Genomic DNA, 18149 nt, shown 5'->3' on the forward strand with positions numbered 1-18149 from the left:
CAATATTTAAAATTATCTTTAAATTTCTTAGAAGATAACACAGTGAGTTTAATTTTGGAACCAGTATTTTGGCATGTGACTTAAAGTTGAGGTTTGTATCTACCATAAGACCTAGAAATTTTATGGTGTCGACAGTGTTATGCTGTAGATTTGAACATTTGAGATCTATATACTTACAGGTGTTTTGGCGATTACGAAATCTTATAACTTGTGTTTTTTCAGAGTTTATATAAATGTTGTTGGTGGAAAACCAGGATTGGAGATTCGTCATTAAAATATTAACCTCTCTTTCTAATTGAACTTCATTGCGATCTGAAATTATAATCGACATCACCCATTCTACATCCTCTAACAACTCCCACGACAAAAATTACTTTTTGCAGTAAATATTCATCATCAGAAGCATTATCTAAAAACCTTTCCATTTCTTCGGGCGTGAACACGTTGGATTTCTTTGGTCTGTGCCCTACAGACTGTTGTTTTAGGAAAGCTGACACTTGATGAAATCTATAATAATGAATATTTTAAACCTTATATTAATCATTGCGATGTCACAAACCTGCTTATATCAATATTTTCCTTCACAGATAACATCTTCTTCAGTTGGGAATAATACGACCATAGTGATGAAGATTTAGCATTTTTTGACCGTTCCGAAATATAAGCCAAAATTATTCTTTCATCTACTCCTTTTGCATGCTTTCGCTTCCTCCATTCACAAAAATTCGTATACTCTTTTTCATATGAATGCTTGGATTTTGCTGGCACCACCTTATTGATAGCTTCCAAAGCTTCGTCTAGGACTGCTGAGGGTACAAACACTTCGTTTTCGTCTTTATCTTCCAAAATTCCAGACATTTTTGTCTAGGAAAACACAAATGCCGCCAGTGTCACAAATTTAGAAAAATGTAAACAACTGGTTGTTAAGCTGGTTGTCACGAAAATTAGTTTCGCAGTTTACACGATTTCTCGATTCGAATTTTTATTTATTGAAATTTTATTAATAAAATTCGTCAAAATGGAATAAAAACATATATACACCGCGTGAATCAAACATATTTATTCACTCGAAGAAATGATCTCACTCGCACTGCGTGCTCGTGATATCAACATCTTCTCGTGAATAAACGTATGTTTGATTCACTTGGCGTATAATATTTATTATTGATTTAATCAGGAACTACAAAACCAAATGCTTTGAAATCTAATGTGAGAAAAAAATTAAAAAATATTTTACAGCGTATTTTTACATTACAGAAAATATGTTCGAGACCCTCATAGTTACTTCTTAGAAAGAAAGTTCGGGCCTGTCTTTTCGAAACTACAAAAAACATCTTTTTATTGCAATTTTTTGTTGCAGTAAAACTATTTTAGGCATTTTCTTTTTAAATAATGTCGCAAAGATCTGTGAATCTGTCACGATGACAAATTATCTATGCTGACAAAATTAAAACATTTGTTTGCTTGATTAAAAAATTGCTTCCAATAATTCTGATCTAATAAATGAAGTAGAAAAGTGGCAATCCAGCTCAAAGCAAATGTCAATAAGACTACTGACAGACAAAAAACTAAATCATCAAATCGGTTTATCCAACTTAAAGAAAAAATATCAAAGCCTACTTTACTATATAAAGAGCGTGAATGGATAATATAGGGGAAGTCTTGTGTTACCAACACAAAGCAACAGGTATATGCGGTTCACGATTGTTTTAAATACACAGTAGGCCAAGATATATTTGGTTAAGTTAGCGTCAAGTCCTGTCATATAACATTCCTTTTTAAGTATTCGGTTGTCATCACTCATCAGTTATTACCTAAAATATTTACATTTATTATGACAAATCACAATAGTACCAACTAAACTGTCAGATTTTCATAGATTGCGCGATTTTGAAACAATCGTGAACGGTTGATAGTGGATTTTTAACAAAAAAAAAACGCGTACTTTACGATTGTTTTTGACATGTCTCATATTTCATATTTGACATAGTGATGTTTGTAAAATTTGGTGTTTGACGTCTAAGAAAAGCTCGTCTCGTTCACTGAGGGATCTTGAGAAGAAATGTGACATTGCTTTCAGGAATATTATAAATGCGGTGTGGCGGCACAATAACATGTCGATAAACGGAGACAGATAAGTGGCCTCGATGTCTAGTGGTCAGGATACCTGCCCGGAAAGCGGGAGGCGTGGGATTCGATTCCCACCGAGGCAACAGCCTTTTTCTTCGCTTACCTTCAGCGGCTTGTGCCGTTTCTTGAGACATGTTTATGATCGAATCGTGCATAATCGTGAGCGAAAAGATGCAAAAAAAAAATATTGTTAGAATAAACCACAAAAGATTCACAAAATAGAATGACGAACCTGGGGACGCTACGACCGGTGTGGTTTCTTCCCTCTAAGTTCGTCCGTACGTTTTACGTCAGTGCGACATTTTATTGGCGCATTTTTCTAAAAGTATTTCCAATTTGCTAATAAAGAAAACATTTTCGTGTCGACAATTAGTGTACCGATTAGCGTAGCAATAATAATTTTAATATCTACTTTGGTTACATATCTTGTTGTGGTTAAATCGAAGTTATCGTTAACCACATAAAAAAAATATCACCGTATCCTGATGATTTAAAAACGTAACGATCCTGATAATTTAAAAATAAAACAGCGTTATACGTGTGAATTTCAGGAAGTCATAGATTTAACAAAAATAGGACACATTAAGGAAATGGCGTAATGAGCATCGAAGTTAAATATTTGTGCGAAAAACTTTACGGTAACATACCTTTATTTCCTTCTTAGAATGCCTAAATTCACCAGATTTTTTCTTTCCATGTAATTTAAAAATATCCTATATATTTAATTATTGAGCTAATTGTATATTTAAAACCTGCCCAATTCTAAAGGTGAATCACTCATTATAGCTCGAACCCTGAACAAAAAAATCAAAAATGGATTTGGTGACATTCTGTTAGTCAGCTGAACGGAAACAGCCTTTCATACATAAAAAACACAAATGTTTTTCATACTACAATACATACAGGTGTTTTTGAAATACATCGACAAAAAATTGAAAGTGTTTCCGAGGGCCTAAAGATTTAAACAAACCCTTGTTTTGTTATCAAAAGACACAAAGTGAAATTAACGCTGATCCACGTTTTATTCGCGCCACTGGCTAATAAAGGTCGATTTATAAACTTGCCGCTGACATTGCCGTTGAAAGTTGGCACGCCGTTGGTGTGACGTTTGAGATGACCAACTTTTAACTTTCGCCGCTACGTTGCCGTTGACGTTGGGTTTTCAACCAATCAAATTGCGGTTGAATGCAGTGCTGCCTAGTCGAAGAAAAATCCCCAGAAGTAGGGGGGACATTTTTCTGGTAGGCAGCACTAATTCCATAACATATTTCACATGGTAATTTCTCGTAGAAAAATAAGGATTTTACAATTAAGCTCCGCCCTCGGTTTACGACGAATAAAAATAATCATCAGAATTGAGATAGGGCGGGTGGGCGGAGCTTATATTTTACTTTTTTTTTCTTAATATACATAGCCATCTTTTCACAACAAGAAACTTAAAACGTGGTTAAAATCATGGTACAAGAAGACATGGTATGCTATTCCGGTGGATGATTTTTCGTTTGCTTTGCGCACCAGCCACGTGCCTGAAACGCTCTTCTGATAATTTCGAAAGCTGTCAAATGTCAATTTATCAATGATATGTGAGGTTATAACGGAGGTTGACGTTTGGTTCAGTTTTTAATCATGGGTTAACTTATCTTCGAAGGTGCTGAGTTGAAATCAGATCCTGATTTTTTATTCGCTATGAACTGGGGGCTTAACTGCAAAATACTTTTTTTCACTAGCAGCCATGACGCATGCAAATGTCGACTCATTTAGAGGTAGCAAATTCAACTTTTGCGACCACCGACACTGTGGGTCAAATTCCATGATAACCTAAAATGTTCCATTTAATTTAGAATTACACAAGAAAATTATGAATGGCAATAAACGAACTTTTTTTATATCCTCAAAATGATCGCAATAATATATTGCCGCTGCAATCCAAGAACCCCATCTTCTCAGATCAGGTTCTGGAGCCGGTAAGCTTCCCGGAAGGCTTGGATCCTCAAATGGGCTTTAAGAAATACTTTCTTTATGTTGGAAATCAAACCATTGACATCTTCATATTGATTTCGGATAATTTCAGCTACTATACTTAAGGCGTAAACCCAAACATGTTACATGAATTAAGTTGGGATAAAGTATTTTCATAATTACCTAACGACTTATTGATAAAGCGTGCCACTGTTACATTATTGTTTTTTTCCAACATTTTCGATGCCAGTAAATGTGATGTACCAGCTGCTTCTAAAGATAATTTTCCCATACAATGTTTGCAACGTATTGCCCATTAGAATTTGTAGTTTCATCTACTGCTATCCGAATATCGTGAACCCCAATATCTGTTCTAACTCTATTAATCACCTACAAAAATACAATGTAAAATAACTAAATAGGGTAAATAGCAAAAATTAGGATGTTCCCAATCTTAAGTTTCTATGAAGTCACACAATACTTTCGTCATCGTAAATTTAAGTAATTCTTTCTTAAAGTTGATTCTTCAGGAATATTATTGTTGCAATTTCTCTCCAAGAATAAGCGCAACGTTTTGTCTTTAAGTTTCTTCAAAGGTATACGTATTTGCCAATATAAATGCACTGCATAATTCAAATTAAAAATTGTTCTTATGGTCTTCATTATGAATTGAGGAATTTAAAGTTTGCCTGGTATCTTTAGTAAGGTTTGTTTTGTGCATGTCAGTATTTTCATGTTGACATGACACTTCTTTCAGCATGAAATCTACACATTTTATTTATTTATTTTTTAAAAATTGATATTAGTATGCGAATTTATAGAATTAATTTCACAACTAGTTTTCCCATTTAAATTGTGTAACATTAATAATTTAATAATTGCAGTTGTCCCACAGACTTTACAGAACTATTCGCCGTTTTCTATTTTAAAAATGGCACAAAATACTAGATGGTAAACTATTTTTAAAACACTTTTACACTTTTGAACTTCACTTTACGAAAACCCAACACGAACTAATTAATACAGGAAGAGAACTCGAAAAGAAAGTTGTAGGAGGGCTTGATGTATTTAACACATCAGAGATCTTCCTAGAAAATCAAGTGACAACTTGTGTTTTAATTATTTTAAAATCTATCTATGTACTTAGCGGTGCAAGAAAATTTGTTCTTCATAATTGACCAACAATGTTCCATAAACATTTTTGTATATTCAGCGTTATTAATTTTTGCGCAAAATTATCAAACAGACATTCAAGCTTGTTAGGCGTACAGTTACGTGTGTACACGCCTTTAGTCCATGAATTATTTAACATTTTTTCTCTTCTATTTCCGCCAATAGAATGTATTGTTCGACTATTCATGTTCACATCGTATTTTCCCTTTGATGACTATCACTTCACCATATAACATTAACATAAGAATTATTAAAAAACACTTTTTGTACGAATGGTAAGTTTAATTGACAATTTCTTCGTTTCGTAGAACGTCGAAAAGTAACCGTCAACGACCTAAACCCACCCGACACTCAAGGTTACTTGTACCAACGCCTACGCAGTAAACACAACCAGAACATCCACTGGGAAAAACGATGGTTCGTTCTCTTAGGAAGCTGCCTCTACGGCTTCAAAACGAAAGAAGATCCACGAGCCGCATGCCTAATTTTTCTCTCTGGATTTACAGTAGCTGTTGCCAGTGAAGTATGCTTTCATTTTATCCCAACTCCAAACTCATCACAATAATCCCACTTCACATCTTCCAGGTAAAATCGCGTTCAAACGCTTTCAAAGTCTATCACACCGGAACAGTATTCTACTTCTCCGCAGAAGACCCCGAAACCCTCCAAACATGGATCGAAATGATCACCGCCGCCACCCTCAACAACGACAGCCTAAAAGTCACCGACGGCTCCCTCTACTCCGAGACCGACGAGTCCGACAGCGAAAAACCAAAGAAAGTAGAAACCGAGAAAAACTCCGAAAGCATCAAGAAGTTCGGCTCGCTTAAAAAACTCACGTCGAAGAAGCACGACGCTGCTGGCGGCAGCACGAGCCTCGACAGGAAGCGCTTTTTCAACAAATCGAGCAGCCACTCGAAGAACTCGCTTCCGGTGCCCACCGCACAGTTCAGATCCTACAGGAAGATCAAAACCAGCGATGGTCAACCCGGTAGCGTTACCACCGGAAATTTTACATCACACGTCGCGTTTTTTGCGCCAAGGTCGGAGATACCGAAGTTGCAGCAGTCGGTGCAGAACGTTAGCGTGCCGAACTTGACGGTCGAGAATTTGGGGAAGAATCAGGAGAACGATAAGTCTGCGTCTGCCAAGTTGTTGAAGGTCAAACCGTTGAATTATGTGCATGCGAGCAATCCGAGTTTGTGTAATATTAATGATTTCAACGTGCCGGCGTTCCCGAAGAAGTCGTTCAAGAGGGAGGGCAACGACAATCTGGCGGGGTTCGTTACTTTGGAGCAGTTGATGATCAAGCAGAGTGAAGAGAGGAAGACGAATCCGTATAATATGGGCGAGGATGTTTTGTTGAATTTGGATTTGATCAAGCCGGACGTTGTGTATGGTAAGTTTATGCGGGTCGGTCAACTTGCCAATACCAAGTTAATGAGTTTTACTCAAAAGTAGTACCTTGTTGTTCTAAAGAAGCACCATCATTCAAAAAGCTAGCACCATCCAATTATTGAAATAAAAGCCTTTTGTTGATGGTAATCCCTCGACATTATTTAATGCCCGTGAAAAGTTAGTTCCACATAGTTTAAACCTAGTACCAGCTAGTACCATTAATCTCAACCAGCACCACTATGTGGACTTGCCACTTTCATGTTTTCTCGATGTGCCACGACCTCTAGAATATGAAAAAAGTGCTATTGGTTTATCTCCTCCCAAAAAACTGACATCATTTCACAATTTTGCCTAATACTCCTATTATTTTCAAAATATTATGACTTTATACTTGTGGTTTATTAATACACTCATAGTTTTTAGAATTACTTATAAAGGATGATTAAAAAAAATAATGAATGAGGCAATTTATTAATTAAATCAAGACGACTCACATTCCATTTTTCCGAAAATTTGGGAAAACAGTACCGTCCTTGCAAAAATGTTGATGACGTCATCATGAAATTTTGTAATGGAAAAACTGACAATTTTTCGTTTTTCTTTTTCTTCGATATCAATTTTTCGTTTTTTTGACTTAAATTTTTTCCATTTTTCAATTTCTCAACTTCAATTTTTCGATTTGTCATTTTTCAATCTTGCAATTTTTTCAGCTTCTCAGTTTTCCAATTTTTACATTTTTCAAAGTTTTCACTTTATATTTTTTCGTAATTTCGTTTTTGTTTTTTCAGTTTTACGATATTATAATTTTTCCATTTTTTTTTAATAAAAAAATTGAAATATCGAAAAATTGAAACTTTGAAAAACTAAAAAGTGAGAAACTTGAAAATCTAAAAAAATTAATAAATCGAAAAATTGAAAAGAAGCGAAAACGAGCCGAATCGCGGAATTGGAAAACCCAAAAATTGTAAAATCGAATAATTATAGAATCGTCAAAATTGTAAAGTCGAAAAACTGTAACATTGAAAGATCGAAAATTTAAATAATTAAATATCAAGAAGTGGAAAAATTAAAAATTGAAAACTTGAATAAATGAAAAATTTTTAAAATTGAATAATTGAAAATCGGAAAAATTCTAAAATTGGAAAATTGAAAAATTGTAATTTCAATTTTACAATTTTTCGATATTACAATTTCTCATTTTTCAATTTTTCTGTTTCTCAGTTTTTAATTTTTCGATTTTTCAATTGTTTGTTTCCTCAATTTTCCAAGTTATTCTTGATTTTTATTTTTCATTCGCTTAATTTTTTCAATCTTTCTTTCGATTTTATAATTTTTTAGTTTTGCAGTTTTTGAATTTCTCAATTATCCGATTTTCCGATATCTTTCATTTTCAATATTTCAATTTTACAATATTTCGTTTTTTCGATTTTTAAGTGCCTCAATTTTTTGTTTAGATTTTTTAATTTTTAATTTCTTCAATTTTTCAAGTACTTGATTTCATTATTATTATTATTATTATTATTTTAAAGCTTTACAATTATGCAATTTTTCCATTTTTTTGATTCGAAATTTGAAAAATCGAAACCTGAAAAAACGAGAAATTGCAAAATTGAAAAATTGGAAAATCGGAAAATTGTAAATCGAAGAACTGAAGAAACGAAAAACGAAAAATCGAGAAACTTAAAAATCGAAACTGAAATCGTAAAATTGAAAAAGTTTTTTTTTTAATTTTAATTATTATTGCATATTTATAATGAACACTGGAAAAATTGTAAATCAAAAATTGAAGAAACGAAAACTTAAAAAATCGAGAAACTTAAAAATCTAAAACTGACAAAACGAAAGAGTAAAAAATCTAAAAGTGGAAAAATCGAAGAATTGAAAATCAAATAATTAAAAAATGAAAAAATTTAGTAAAAATTCGAAAATTTCACTTTGAAAAAAGAGAAAAATGATAAAATGAGCACATTGAAAAACCGAAACGTAAAATTGCAAATCTAAAAATTGAAGACATGACAAATTGAAAAATTAGATATTGAAAACTCATTAAAAACTGAAAATTTTTAAATTAAAACCTCCAAGACTTGCATGTCGTAGAGTAGAAGAAATAAAAATAAATGTAAAATTGAAAATCGAAAAATTGAAAAAAGGAAAAATTCTAAAATCGGAACATTGAAAAATCGAAAATTTGAAGAAATGAATAATTAAGGCATAGAAAAATTGAAAAATTAAAAATTGAAAACTCGAGAAATTTTAAAGCGAAAAATTGCAAAATCAAAAAAATTAAAAATTCAAAACTTGGAAAATTGAAACAGTGAAAAATTTTAACTTTTCCTCATTTTCTTTAAGTTTTGAATTTTTCAATTTTTCTGTGCTTCGGTTTCATAATTTTTGTTTTTTTCAACTTTAAAATTTTCAATTTTTCGACCTCCAAATTTTTTAATTTTTCGATTTTTCAAATTTGCGTTTTCTCAATTGTTCAAGTTTTTGATTTTTTATTTTTTCGACTTTTCAGTTTCCACTTTCTCGATTTTAGGATCACAATTTTTCGTATTTTTCGTTTTTTCATTTCCTTTATTTTTTCGATTGTATAATTTAGCGTTTATTCAGTTTTTCATATGTATTTTCCAATTTCAATGTTTCAATTTTGCAATTTTTGGATTTCTCAATTATCTGATTTCGAGATTTTGGACTTTCTCAATTTTTAACCTTCGATATTTCAATTTTTCGTTTCTTTAATGTTTCAAGTTCTTAATTTCCAATTTTTAGATTTTCCAATCCGTTTTTACTTTTACAATTTTGCAATTTTTCCATGGTTTTGATTCGAAAAATTGAACAATCTAAAAATTAAAAATTAAAAAACCAAGAAATTGAAAAATAGAAAACTGAAAAAACAAGAAATTGCAAAATCAAAAAGGTCGAAAACTGTAACATTGAAAGTTCGAAAAATTGAAAAATTGAATATCGAGAAATTCAAAAATTAAAAATCGTATACATGCAAATGTTTTAAAATCCAGTAATTAAAAAATGAAAAAATGCTAAAATCGTCAAATTAAAAAACTGTTTTTTTATTATTATAATCATTATTACATATTTAAAATGAAAACTAAAAAATTGCAGATCAAAAATTGAAACGAAAAATAAAAAACCGAGAAACTGAAAAATCTAAAATTGAGAATTAGAAAAATTAAAAAATCCAGAAATTAAAAAAATTCACATTCAAAGCAAAAAAATTTATAAAATCAGAACATCGAAAAACCGAAAAATAGCAAAAATAAAAAAAATAAAACATCGAAACGGAAAATTGCAAAATCGAAAAATTGAAGACATCAAAAATTGAAACATCCAAAATTTGGAAAATCGAAAAACTGAAAAATTTAAAAATGAAAACTTGAAGACTTGCATGACGTTAAATTGAAGAAAAAAAAATGACACATGGAAAAATTGAAGACCCGAAAAAGCAAACAAATTTAAATTGAAAAAAGAAAAAATTCTAAAGTCGGAACGTTGAAAAATCGAAAATTTGAAGTAATGAATAATTAAAAAACCGAAAAATTAAGAACTGAAACCTCGAGAAACTTTTTTCAACTTGAATATTTTCAATTTTTGAATTTCCCGACTTTAAAATTTTTTAATTTTTCGTTTTTTAAAATTTTCGTTCCCTCAATTGTTCAAGTTTTTGATTTTGATTTTTTATTTTTCCGACTATTTAGTTTTCACCTCGATTTTAAGATCACAATTTTTCGTATGTTTCGTTTATTCAGTTTTTCATATTTATATATTTTAAATCTTCCATTTTTCAATTCTTCGATTTTCCAATTTCAAAATGTTTCAATTTTGCAATTTTTGAATTTCTCAATTATCTGATTTCTCGATTTTGCCCTTTCTCAATTTTTAATCTTCGATTTTTCAATTTTTCGTTTCTTCAGTTTTTCAAGTTTTAATTTCCAATTTTTAGATTTAAAGCTTTTCATTGTATGGTTTTCCTTTTTTTATTTTTGCTTTTACAATTTTGCAATTTTTCCATGTTTTTGATTCGAAAAATTGAAAAATCTAAAAATTAAAAAAGAAAAAAATTGAAAAATCGAAAACTGGAAAAACAAGAAATTGCAAGATCAAAAAAGTCGAAAATCGAAAAATTGCAAATCGAAAAACTGAAGAAACTAGAAATTGAAACATTGAAAAACTAAAAATCGAGAAACTTAAAAATCGAAAAAAAATAAGAAGAAAAAACGAATCGAATAATTGGAAAATCCAAAATTTGTAAAATTGAAAAGTTCTCGTATTTTCAAATTATTTTTTTCATTTCGTTTTTGTTTTTTCAATTATAAAATATAGTGATTTTTTCTTTTTTTTTTTTTTGATGAAAATGTTGAAAAATTAAAGAGTGAAAAAACGAGAAATCGTAAAATCGAAAGGTTGAACTATTGAAAAACTAAAAATTGAGAAACTTAAAAATCGAAAACAAAAAAATGGAAAAATTGCAAAGAAGGAAAAACGAATCGAATCGCAGAATTGAAAATCAAAAATTGAAGAATCGAAAAATTGAAAATTTTCACATTAAAAAAATATGACATGAAAAACCGAAAAATTTAATAAAAATGTAAACGAAAAATTGCAAAACCTAAAAACAGAAACATCCGAACGCTGGAAAAATGAAACACTGAGAAATTTAAAAATGAAAACCCGAAGAGTTGCATATCGTAAAGAAAAAAGTTGAAGAAACAAAAAATTGAAATTGAAATAACAAAAAATTATAAAATTGGAACACTGATAAATCGAAAAATTGTAAAAATAAAGAAAATAAAAAACCGAAACGAAAAAGTGCAAATCGTAGATATGAAGAAATGAAAAGTTAAAGAATAAAAAAATTGAAAATTCAAAAATTGGAAAACTGAAAAACTGAAAAATTATTTTTTTTTCATTTGTTGGGCTGTACTTCAGGGACGAGAAATTCTGTCGAAAGAACCTTAACAGTTTTTTTTTAATATTTACAGAGTGGTGCTAGTTATGATAATGAGATTAATGGTGGTGATTAATAAAATTTGTTGACTTGCTACGCGAACTTTAACCATATGTTAAGACTTCGCCGCGACTTTGATCCTTCCGGTAACATTCTGTATACATTCTGGCGTTCTTTTTAAAGGAGAAGTGCCAATTCGACCAAAAGAAAAACTAGATCTCGAAGAAAAACACGAAAAATCCGAACAAATGTTCAAAAAAGGCCACACGCGGAACGCATCCGACTCCCACAAATCCGAAAAACAAGACTTCGGTAGTTCATGTTTCGGCAAACGTCTCGGTTCTTTAAAAAAGATCCACAAAGTCGACGACGACTACGAAAGTCGCACTTCAACCTACCCCAAAACCACGAAGGGTTTCGACACTAAACTCAACCGATCGCTGCCAAGAACTCACAAACTGCCCGAAAAGCCAGACAGCTCCAATCGTTACGCTTCCGACAGGAATTTGACTGGTGACCGCGGCTACGAAATGATATATTGCCCAGAAACCACAACTGATATTCAGTTCGCCCAAAACCGAAATTTGGACGACAGGATGTATAAAGATACTCCGAAGAAAAGCCACAAAATCAAGAAGCAGCACAGTTTTAGTTCGTCGGATAAGAAGTCGGCGAAAGGTGACGCGGCTAAGTACACGAATAAGGTGTCGGATTCGTCGAAAGTTAAGTTGAAGTCGGCTCTTCAGTACACGCCGATGTGCTTGCCGTTGTCGCAAGATCAGAAGACTAAGCCGAAGTTGGCGTTTGAGTTGAATTTGGACGAAAGAGGATCGAAGGGGGGGAAGTTGAAACAGATTTTCGGAAAGCAGAGCGAGGGGAAGAAGGAGAAGACGTTTTTAGGGTCGCCGAAGTTACATCGGACGATTTTTAGGAAGAATAACTCGGGATCTGAGGCAAGTTTTCCCTCGCGGGGTTCACAGGTAGGTACCAATGTCAACTGTAATTTTGAACATTTGTGGTGTAAGGCTGTTTGATGTGCTTCTAATATTTTTGCTAAAAAGCTCATTTTATTGAAGGTTCTCTTAAAAACTCAAAAAAATGTTTGGTAAGCTTCTGGGGAGACTTTCCCTTGTTAGTCTAAATATTACCGTGTTAAATTGGAGTATTGCAATAGAAGTCACTATTTCGTTTTACAAACGCAATTCGTTGGTTTTCGGTGGGATACGGTCATTGACCACGTTGCTTCTTATGGGGTTATGTTTGACTATCTGCTTCAAGCGAATTTTGCTATAAGTTTATTTCGTTCCTGCTCAAAGAGAAGCTCTACGAGAGGTCAATATTATAATTGACCCAACCAACTGGGAATGAGAATGGTTGTTGCGGATTTTTAGTTCTTGAGCGTAAGCTAAGAAAGTATTCTAATCGAGTCCATCGGGCGACTTTACGAAAGTACGAAAAAATAGATCTCCCGTTTCCGTCTCTCTGCCTGTCTGCGGTTTGTCCGGATTTTTATTAGACATATAATCTCCGAAACTACTGGACCAATTGGTCAAATTTTATATGTGCATTAGAAATATCGTGTAGATGGTAACACAATAATCAAAATTTGCGCAATTATCCCCACCAAGAAGGGGACGACGTCATCAGCAGAATTTACAGTGGCAAATATTTTTAAAATTTTAAAAAATAAAATAGTGTTGCAATTGCAGTTTATGAATCTGTCTTGTGTTTTTATCCTAAACATCCAAATTTTTGAGGGAAAAAAAAACAAAATTGTATAAGAACATTTTGCAGTTTTACCTTGAAACTGGAAAATTGAATGCTTTGAAATATTGCAAACGGTTTAAGGTTAAAGGAAGAATGCTAAATCAAAATTTTTCCGTTTATGAAATTTTCCAGGTTTTTGATTTTCCTATTTCTCGATTTTTTACTTTTTCAATTTTTCGATTTTTCCAGTTTTTAAATTTTGCCTTTTCGGTTTTTCGATTTGACGGTTTTTCGACTTTTCGATTTCTCGATTTTTCAATTCTTCGATTTATCAGTTTTTCCAGATTTTAGGTTTGGAATGATTCAATATTTCGATATTTCATTTTTGGAGTTTTTCAATTTTTCGATTTTTCAATTTTTCGATTTTACGGCTTTTGTTTTTCTATTTTTTTATTTACTCATTTCTCTATTTTTCGACTTTTGGTTATATTAGTTTCTCGATTTTTCGAATTTTCCGTCTCGATTTTTTTATTTTTAATTTTCCGATATTTCAATTTTACATTTTTTTTTCAATTTATGGCTTTTTTAAATTTTCGATTTTTCGATTTCTCGGTTAACCGATTTTTCGATTTTTCAACTTAGATTTTTCGAAATTGAGATCTTCCGATATTTTAATTTTCCTATTTCTCGATTTTTCGCTTTTCAGTTTTAAATTTTTGAGGCTTTCGTTTTTTGAATTTTCTGGACTTTCGGTTTTTCGAGTTTTCGACTTGACGATTTGCCGACTTGACGATTTGCCGACTTTTTGATTTCTCGATTTATCAATTGTTGCATATTTCAGGTTAGAGATTTTTCAATATTTCGTTGTTCCATTTTTAGAATGCTTCGATTTTTTGATTTTTCAGTTTTCTTACGATTTTTCAATTTTTCGCTCCATCAATTCCTCCATTTTTCAAATTTTTTATTTCTAGATTTTTGTTATTTTTCGATTTTCCGATATTTCAGTTTTACGATTTTTCTATTTTTCTATTTTTCAACTTACGGATTTCTCAATTTTTCGACTTTTAGATTTCATGTCTTTTTAATTTTTGGATTTGCCCATTTGTCGATTTTTCGGTTTTTCAGGTTTTTTGATTCTAAAATTTTTAATGTTTGCTTTTCCGATTTTTCGACTTGCAGTTTTTTGAATTTTACATTTTTTCAATTTCTGGTTTCTCTAAATTTTCCATTTTTCAACTTCTAGATTTTTTGACATTATTAGAGCTTCCAATTTTTTAATTTTCCTAATTCTCGATTTTTCGACTTCTCGATTTCTCACTTTTCAGTTTTTCAATTTTTCATGTTTTTGATTTCTGAATGTTTTAAACTTTCGGTTTTTCGATTCTTCGATTTATCAATTTTTTTTCCAGATTTCAGGTTTGGAATTTTTCAGAATTTCTATATTTAATTTTTGGAGTTTTTCAATTCTTCGATTTTTCAAATTTTCGATTTCTTGATTTTTATTATTTTTCAATTTCTCAATTATCCAATACTTCAGTTTTACGATTTATCTCTTTTTCGACTCCTTGTTTTCTCGATTTTTCAGGTTTTTGATTTTTCAATTTTTAAAATTTTTCCTTTTTCGATTTTTCGAATTGGACGATTTTTCGACTTTTCGATTTCTCAATTTTACGTTATTGCAGTTTCTCGACTTTTCAAATTTTCAGTTTCTCGTTTTTTTTATTTTTAATTTTCCTAATTCTCGATTTTTCGACTTCTCGATTTCTTGCTTTTCAGTTTTTCAACCTTTCAGGCTTTTGATTTCTGAATTATTTAAACTTTCGGTTTTTCAATTTTTCAATTCTTCGATTTATCAATTTTTTACAGATTTCAGGTGAAATTTTTCAATATTTCGATATTTCCTTTTTGGAGTTTTTCAATTCTTCGATTTTTCAAATTTTCGATTTCTCGTTTTTTGTTATTTTTCAATTTCTCAATTTTCCGATACTTCAGTTTTACGATTTTTCTATTTTTCGACTCCTTGTTTTTTCGATTTTTCAGGTTTTTGATTTTTCAATTTTTTAAATTTTTGCTTTTTCGATTTTGCGAATTAGACGATTTTTAGACTTTTCGATTTCTAAATTTTTGAATTTTACGTTATTGCAGTTCCTCGCCTTTTTAAATTTTCAGTTTCACGTTTTTTTTTTTATTTTTAATTTTGCGATATTTCGATTTTATATTTTTTCAATGGCTTTTCTTCTAGATTTTTCGACATTTAGAGATTCCGATTTTTTAATTTTTCTAATTCTCGATTTTTCGACTTCTCGATTTCTTGCTTTTCAGTTTTTCCTTTGATTTCTGAATTATTTAAACTTTCGGTTTTTCGATTTTTCAATTCTTCGATTTATCGATTTTTCCAGATTTCAGGTTTAGAATGTTTCAATTTTTCGATTTTTCAATTTTTCTCCGATTTTTCAATTTTTCGCTCCATCAGTTCATGGATTTTTCAAATTTTCGATTTTTGGTTTTTTGTTCTTTTTCAATTTCTCACTTTTCCGATACTTCAGGTTTACGATTTTTCAATTTTTCGACTTTTAGGTTTTGCGATTTTTTGATTTGCTCATTTTTCTATTTTTCGACTCCTCGATTCTTCGATTGTTCAAGTTTTTGATTTTTCAATTTTTTGCTTTTTCGATTTTTCGAATTCACGATTTTTCGACTTTTGGATTTCCCGATTTTTCAATTTGTCGTTATTTGAGTTTCTCGATTTTTCAGATTTTCAGTTTCTCGGTTTTTTATTTTTAATGTTTACTGCTGTAACTTTTAGATTTTTGGACATTTAGATCTTCCGATATTTTAATTTTCCTATTTCTCGATTTTTCGATTTCTCGCTTTTCAGTTTTCAATTATTCAGGCTTTCGTTTTTTGAAATTTATGGTCTTTCGGTTTTTCGATTTTTCGACTTGACAATTTGTCGACGACTTTTCGATTTCTCGATTTATCAATTATTGCATATTTCAGGTTAGAGATTTTTCAATATTTCCATTTTCATTTTTGGAATTCTTCAATTTTTTTGATTTTTCAATTTTTCACTCCATCAATTCTTCGATTTTTGAAATTTCCAATTTCTCGATTTTTGTTATTTTTCGATGTCTCAATTTTCCGATATTTCAGTTTTACAATTTTTCAACTTACGGATTTCACAATTTTTCGACTTTTAGATTTGTTGATTTGGCCATTTTTCGATTCTTCGATTGCTCGATTTTTCACATTTTTGATTTCCCAATTTTCCGATATTTCAATTTTACATTTTTTCAATTTCTGGTTTTTCTAAATTTTCGATTTTTTGATTTCTCGATTAATCGATTTTTCGATTTTTTAAGTTCTAGATTTTTCGACATTTAGAGCTTCCGTTTTTTAATTTTCCTATTCTCGGTTTTTCGACTTCTCGATGTTTTGCTTTTCAGTTTTTCAATTTTTCAGGCTTTCGATTTTTGATTTTTTTAAACTTCCGGTTTTTCGATTTTTCGACTTTGATTTTACGATTTTTCAATTTTTCGATTCATCAATTTTTTTCAGATTTCAGGTTTGGAATTTTTCAATATTTCGATATTGCATTTTTGGAGTTTTAAATTTTTGGAGTTTTCAATTTTTCTCCGATTTTTTAAGTTTTCGCTCCATCAGTCGTCGATTTTTCGAATTTTCGATTTCTCGTTTTTTGTTATTTTTCGATTTGTAAATTTTTCGATACTTCAGCTTTACGATCTTTCAATTTTTCGACTCCCCGATTCTTCGATTTTCCAGGTTTTTGATTTTTCAATTTTTTAAATTTTTGCTTTTTCGATTTTTCGAATTGACCATTTTTCGACTTTTCGATTTCTCTATTTTTCAATTTTTCGTGAGTTCAGTTTCTCGATTTTTAAAATTTTCAGTTTCTCAGTTTTTTTTCTTTTTAATTTTCCATATTTCAATTTCTGACTTGTTTAAATATTCGGTTTTTCGATTTCTGGATTAATCGATTTTTCGATTTTTCAAGTTTTAGGTTTTTGATATTTAGATCTTCCGATATTTTAATTTTCCTATTTCTCGATTTCTCGCTTTTCAGTTTTTAGTTTTTCGGGCTTTCGTTTTCTGAATTTTTTGGACTTTCTGTTTTTCAATTTTTTACTTCACGATTTCTCGATTTTTCAGTTCTTCGATTTGTCAATTGTTGCATATTTCAGGTTAGAGATTTTTTCAATATTTCGATGTTTCAGTTTCAGAATTTTTAAATTTTTCGATTTTTCAGTTTTTCAGTTCTTCAAATTTTGGATTTTTTGTTTCGGTTTTTTGCTTTTTCGATTTCTCGATTTTTCAGATTGTCGATATTTTCATTTTTCGGTTTTTTAAATGTTAGATTTTTATATTTTTCGACTTTTAGATTTTTCGATTTTATGACTTTCACATTTCTCGATGTTTCTGGTTTTCAATTTTTCCATTTTTCAACTTTCTGATTCTTCATTTTTTTTTTAATTTTCGATTTTTCTTTCTGGATTTTTCAATTTTTCGAATAATCGTCTTATCAATTTTTTGATACATATTTCAGTCTTGAGATTTTTGATTTTTTCGCTTCGTCAGTTTTCAAATTTTCGATTTACCGATTTTCTTGTTTTTCGATTTCTCAGTTTTTCGTTATTTATGTTTTGTTTTTTTTCTTTCCATTTCGATTTCGCGATTTCTAAAAACTACTTCTGTTTTTTATATTTAAATTTTTTTTATTTTTATCGATTTTTCAATTTTTTTTTAATTAGAATATGTTCAAGCAGCTGATACTTCTGATTGTATTTAATATTAAACCTAA

The 18149-nt window shown here is 30.6% G+C and overlaps 1 protein-coding gene across 2 annotated transcripts in view; it reads left to right on the forward strand.

Annotated features, from left to right (window-relative positions):
• The window catches only part of Cnk (connector enhancer of ksr), a 45530-nt gene that overhangs the window by 24878 nt on the left and 2503 nt on the right, over window positions 1–18149 (forward strand). For both annotated transcript variants that reach the window (XM_064057080.1, XM_064057081.1), the window contains exons 8-10: window positions 5571–5785; window positions 5848–6661; window positions 11807–12603. In XM_064057080.1, coding sequence (XP_063913150.1) covers window positions 5571–5785; window positions 5848–6661; window positions 11807–12603 — 1826 coding nt within the window. The remainder of the gene's footprint in view (window positions 1–5570; window positions 5786–5847; window positions 6662–11806; window positions 12604–18149) is intronic.

This window comes from Zophobas morio, unplaced genomic scaffold (assembly GCF_036711695.1).
Source record: "Zophobas morio isolate AGI-343-1 ecotype UQ-CSIRO unplaced genomic scaffold, CSIRO_AGI_Zmor_V1 ptg000017l, whole genome shotgun sequence".
NCBI lineage: Eukaryota > Metazoa > Arthropoda > Insecta > Coleoptera > Tenebrionidae > Zophobas > Zophobas morio.